The 6000-nt window shown below is 39.9% G+C and overlaps 1 protein-coding gene across 1 annotated transcript in view; it reads right to left on the bottom strand.

Moving 5' to 3' along the window:
- The window catches only part of MTA1 (metastasis associated 1), a gene marked incomplete at its 5' end in the record, with an annotated part of 64906 nt that overhangs the window by 37332 nt on the left and 21574 nt on the right, over window positions 1-6000 (bottom strand). The window contains 3 exons of the mRNA XM_008949606.1: window positions 2822-2899; window positions 3939-4127; window positions 5524-5623. Coding sequence (XP_008947854.1) covers window positions 2822-2899; window positions 3939-4127; window positions 5524-5623 — 367 coding nt within the window. The remainder of the gene's footprint in view (window positions 1-2821; window positions 2900-3938; window positions 4128-5523; window positions 5624-6000) is intronic.

Here is a 6000-nt window from a genome sequence, read left to right as displayed (position 1 = left end):
AGAGCGGTGTTAAGCCTTTCAATCCAAGGTATACCAAGCATAAGTCTATGTTGTTCAGTTCTGAGAAAGGGTCTTATACTGAAGTCAGCTCAAAATTTAGCTTTCTCAATGGCAAGAAACAGATGGATTCTGCTTCAGGAGTATGACAATACTTTGTCTCTACAAGAAAATCTCAAAGGAAGCTCAGAAGGACGTATACAGTTCCCAAGTGACCAGTTTCCATCAAAGCAGGCAACTGGCTGATGATAAAAACCACCATTACTAGGCTGTGTAACTCATAGAAATACTTCGAATGGACATTTTTGTGTTCATTCAGCCAAAGATTCCACAAGAATGAGAAAGTTATCAATTTTTTTTTTTTAAAACAGTAACATACAGCCCTGAAATCTAATTTAATCATCCTCTTAGGAGATCAATTGAAAGTGAAACAACTTGGGATACACACTTTTCATATCTCTACTTAAGACATTTTCAATATCTTATGTACAGAAATGCTGTTAGTCCCAGAACCATTTTGTGACATTATACTGAGGAAAGAATCTACACAGACACTATGAAGAAACAGATGGAAAAAGTGGCAAAGGATGTGCTGTGCCAAAGACTTTGAACACATCAAGTAAAACATAAACGTAATACACTGTTATTTTAACTATAACTTCCTATGCTTCCTTTGTATATAGATAGCTCCCTCAGGCTTTTTATAAATGTTTAATAGTATTATTTGCTTGTACAAGCTGGGAATTAGAGATGAGGTCTTCAGCTTAGTTCAGACTTAATTGACGTGATATCTCTGTACTGCAATTTCTACCTGCTCGGCTTATCCTGTCTCCTAAGGACAGAGCCTCTAATTGGAAGTTTTCCCCAAATCCCACTTCCTCGTACACTGCTGGGCACCACCATGTAAGGTACAGTATTAACCATGAAGAAAAAATCATTGCATAGGAATATAGCAAAACAGCACAAGAAACTGTAGGTTTGTTGGATTTCTAATTGCAGCAAGAACAAATAATCAAGGTCTTTCAGGCAACTATTCCCTCTGCAATTTTGTCTATGCAATAAGAAAGTTCAATAGAAGTAGAAAAAGCAAAATAATTTAACCACTTCCTAATCAAGGCACAGCTTCTCCAGTTGTTTTGCCTTCCAGCATATAGGCCTGGAAGCAAACACCTGGGACACTGTTCTGCTGTCTCCAACAGTGGCCAAGAGCAAACACCAAAGAAACTGCTCCCTGCCCCTTATCCCCACCACCACCATTATTACATACCTCAAGATGGGCAGAAACAGAATTTCACCTTTGCAAATGTATCATGGACCTTCTGAGCAGTAGAGATGCTTTTTGGTTTAATCTTTCCCAAGACTTCCTACTATTATTTGCTGTTCTAACTGCACTGGGGTGACATTTTCATGCAACAGTGAAAGATTCTAGTTTTCACTGACTGATAAAATCCATTTCCTCATTTTTTCTGATCTCTGCCATATTGCTACATGGATTTTTGAGGTGAGATAAAGGATAAAGGGAATAAGATAAATGGATTCCCCTCAGTGCAAGTACTGAATACAGACTGAGTACACTCAGCTATCATCTCCTTAACAGCTGTAGTCAGACAGTACAGCAGCACTCACTCCATCAACAATATACACAGTTCCAAGAGGATGAAAAGACCATGGCTTCCTTTCTCCAGCACCGTTTTTCCCCACCACACGAGCCTGTGTCACCCTCCCACTTTCTTACCACCATCTCCTTATCAAAAGGAAAACTTTCAGTGAAAGAATCAACTTGGGGAAATACTGGAATAAGGATGTAGTTGATAATTTTTTTTATAAAGTAATACAGAGTTGATGTAAAAGAGATCTCTCGCTTGTCCTGAGGTTCCCTCTGTAACATAAGTAGTGTTCCTATCAGGAAGAAAATGGTAAAAAAAAAAAAAAAAAATCACATTATGGATCCAAATACAAATATACAGTGCCTGAATATAGCACATGCTAAATACTGGTCAGCCCCACAGGCATCTAGTGTTTATTCCAGGCTGAATTTCCAATGAAGCAAGTTAAGGAAGGACATTTTTATAACTCCACTTTTTTTAATACTTCAAATAGGTGCCTGAACATAATGTTGATATTTATAATGAAAAATTATTTTATTAATATAGATATATATATAACTCCCTTTTTAAAATCAATTTCCTCATGAAATATTTTAAGTAGTTCTCAGCAACTGGTACTCTGCAACATTTTGCACACTGCTTGCACTGTGCTTGCTTTATTTCAGGGACCAAGGAGACTTCATACCTCTATTTAAACAAGCAGATAAAAATTATTGTAAACACTAGTCAAAGTTGATTCTCAAGTATAACGAGTCTGGGAATTTGAGCCATCAACACTTCCCAGACAAACACTTACATGTAGGAGCCTCCATACATCTGCCATCAAAACCACAGGCAGGCAGAGGTGGAGAATTTGCAAGGATGGGTGCCTGCTGTACAGCATCTACCCACCACCCCATAACAAGCCAGAACCAAATTTATTGCTGACCTTAATTAACTGTATTCCCTTCCTCAAACTGTTTAATTCCAAACCAGACATTTGAAAGCTCTAAACAAATAAAGTAGCAGCAAACTTGAAAACAAAGTGCCAATGCTACATGTTTGCATTTAGAGAAGGGCTGATGAATTCAGTGATAAGAGGTTGTTCGGTGCTTCACATCATTAGAGAAGCCACTGACTGGAAAGGCTGAAGCTCAAGAGGGAGAATAAAGCAACAATACTTGGTTTCAAAGGCAAGGTAGAACATCTTCTGTTAAAAAGAAAGAGACAATACTGACTCTCTTCTGAACGTATCTGTCTGTAGTTTTCCACATATAGTAATATTCTATTATGCTTGTTAAGGACTTCCATGGGAGCTAGGGACAAAAAGGAAAAGCAGCAATTACTGCAGAGAGCTGATGCACAGCCTCACTGAAATTCACAGGATTCCTCTGACTGACAGTTTATAGCAGAGTCTTGCAACTACCATGTTAATTTAAACACCCTTTCAAACAGCATTTTCAGTGCATAAGTACAGCAGGTTACAGGTAAATCTTCATACTGCATTGGCTTCACAGTAAACGATTAAAGAGAGGCACAATGTGGAAGGAGCCCACTGGCTCAGACTGACTCTGCTTCAGCAGCGAAGACTTGAGCAAGAGCCCTGACAACAGCATCACAGTTCTGATCTGCCTGGCTTCTATGGAGCTGGCCTATTAAAAAATCATAACTAGGAACAGAAATGTGTCCTGCCAGCTCAGTTTCCTGCGTGAGAAGCACAAGGACTTCTGCAGCAGGACCACAGAGAGTGTTGTGCAGTTTCCAAGTCTCTCTGTCTAAAAGATTAGAGCACAGGACAAGCAACAGTGAAACAACTTGTTTGGTTCCCGAGGGCTCAAACAGCAATACAGTGAAACTTGGCTCTCTTTATGGTGCTCCACTGAATCTACAAGCTGAGCACCTAGGGTGGAGCTTTGGCCAAACTACAGGATGCTTCCCTTGGATGCCCAAGATTCCATTTTAAAACTTGCATAAGGCCCTTTTCTGAAGTTACATTAAAAAAGTGACTAAATTTTCACAATTCAGAAGGCCCAGTACTTACTCTCCTTCAAACAAATTAATCTGTAGCAGCTAGGCTGTCACAACACTTTTCTAAATCCTCCCTCAGCTGCAGTGGAGCAGATGATTTTAAATTAAGGTCTCTAAAGGAAAAGCTATCATCTGTGATTTGAAATCCTGACTGTACGACAGACTGTCATCAGTACGAGGTCTGCCTTTCCCCAATTTACAGCAAGGCTCATGCTCCAGTTCAAAGCCCTCTTCTTCAACACGAAGGAAAACCACCACAGTTTAGACAAGCTGTAAATCCACTCTGTCACTGATGAGGCCACTTGGGTCCTCATTTTATATACTTACAAAATCTTGCTGAATATCAGTGAAATCTTTTCCGTATTTTTCTAGTGCTTCCTCAAACAGGTTTGCCTCTGAAGCAGACCACTCCTCCATCTCATCTCTGCACAGGACTGGCCCACCTTGTGGCACAAGCGCAGAGATTGCCTTGGAAATGTCATAGACATTTTTGTGCAAAGTGTCCATGGCATGGAACTACGTGGTTACAAAAGAGAAAGACAGAAGTAAGCACAAGCATGAAGGCAGAAAATCATGCTTAACAGTGAAACAGCAACAACAAAAATTCTACACTAAGGTTTGGGAGTGCAGTATTCCATACCTAACACAAAGACAGTAAAGACTTGTTCCCATCTCAAGACTCACTGTAATTATCAGCATACAAGTCTAACGTTCACTAACAAAAGTGGGATTTGTGGAACATGAGCCCTTGCAGATCAGCAGTTCCTACTTAGGTACTCACCAGTACCACCACTTTAGCACTACTGTTAACAAAATGCACAGGACTCTGCTCTGTTAGATACCAGACACATATGGGGCATAAAGACAGAGGTCCAAGGGCATATTTTCTAATAAACTTAGCCATGCACTTTTTTGGTGAAACAATTCACAAAATTACAGATAAGAGTAGCAACACAAGTATACAGTCCCCTCAGATGCCAGAAATAAAAAAAAAAAAGATTCAAGTGAAGTCACACATCGTAACTGAGTAGCATTATTCCCAGGAACAACTGCTCCTCACAAAGTGAAGGTATGACTGTCTGCAATTTGTGATTTACAAGGGCTGAGAACATGTTACGAGGGAGGAACTGGTATTAGTAAAGGAAAGTTTGGCTTTATTTCCTGATTTCTGTAGTTATAATCAGGATGTTATTTGCCTTTCATCATTTCAGTTTTATGCACGTGCATAATTAATCTACAGTGTTCCATTCTAGAATTTGTTCTATATATGATTTCACATTATTCCAGTTAGGAGGTGAGGCTTTTGTAACAGTTCTCTGGAGACTTCACAAATTTTACTCATATTTTCATTAAACTTCCTCCAACATAGAAGTTCAAGTTTTCCCTTTATCTATTCAGAATCATTTATGATTATAAAATATGAACAGTGTCACCACTCCTCAGTTATTCTAAAATGAAGCTCAAAGAGATGCATCCACTGGTATTTCTGATCTGAGCACAAGGCATTTCCCCCAGATGACCTTGCCGAAGGATGCAAGTGACAGTCTAGTGCTGGGGAAGTGTTGAGGAGTGTAATTCTGGCATTGTAGCACTGCAGACAGGCAGATAGTCATTTGTCTTCCTCTCATGACAGATATTAAGTCCACACAAGAGATGGGCTGGGAAATATGTCATCAAAACATTTTAATAAAAGGAAAGACAAAAAGAACTACCTCATAGAATTATCCATGATTGGTCACAGGAGGCACAAGCCCAGAAGTTATTTCCTATGTAAATAAAGGGTTCCTTTGCAAAGACAGGATTTGCTTCTCAGCAATTACAATCCACCTGCCCCTCTCTCTTTGCCAGCTGTTAGCGCTGAGGTGAATGTCCTGCATCACTCAAAAACTTAAGGTCCTCCTAAAAATCTTACCAGAGTGATGTCCCTAGAGGCTGCTGCAGCACTCATGTGCAAACTTGGCTGTCTGACAGAACTACTGCAATCCAGTGCTCGGGCAAATGTACCAACAGACCTGAAAGAAATGAAACAGAGCGTTAACTTCTCATGCAAAACAGGCATAAATATAAACACCCAAACAACACTTTTTGAGATTGGCAGACTCCACTTCTCAGTAACAAGATTATATGGTTTGGTCCCAGTTCTGAGCCAGTTCTCTTCTTCTGACCATTCTCTTCAGATGTGGTTTCTTACTATGAACACTTCACTTAGCTCATATGACCAAAGAGGCTTATGTGTACAGGGAGAAAGAGTGAAAGATTCAAGGACCACCAACGAGGAGTTTTGTACTACCCTCCTGTTGCTTCTCTCTCAACAGGCTTTGGCTCTACCAGGAACTGAGCATGAGCAAGCTTTATGACTGGCAAAAGGCTCTTCCGCAAGGGTGTGAGC

The sequence above is a fragment of the Merops nubicus genome, unplaced genomic scaffold (genome assembly GCF_000691845.1).
Source record: "Merops nubicus isolate BGI_N331 unplaced genomic scaffold, ASM69184v1 scaffold26061, whole genome shotgun sequence".
Taxonomy (NCBI): domain Eukaryota; kingdom Metazoa; phylum Chordata; class Aves; order Coraciiformes; family Meropidae; genus Merops; species Merops nubicus.
Note: the sequence above shows the minus strand (reverse complement) of the source record. Positions and strands in the feature narration are given on the sequence as shown.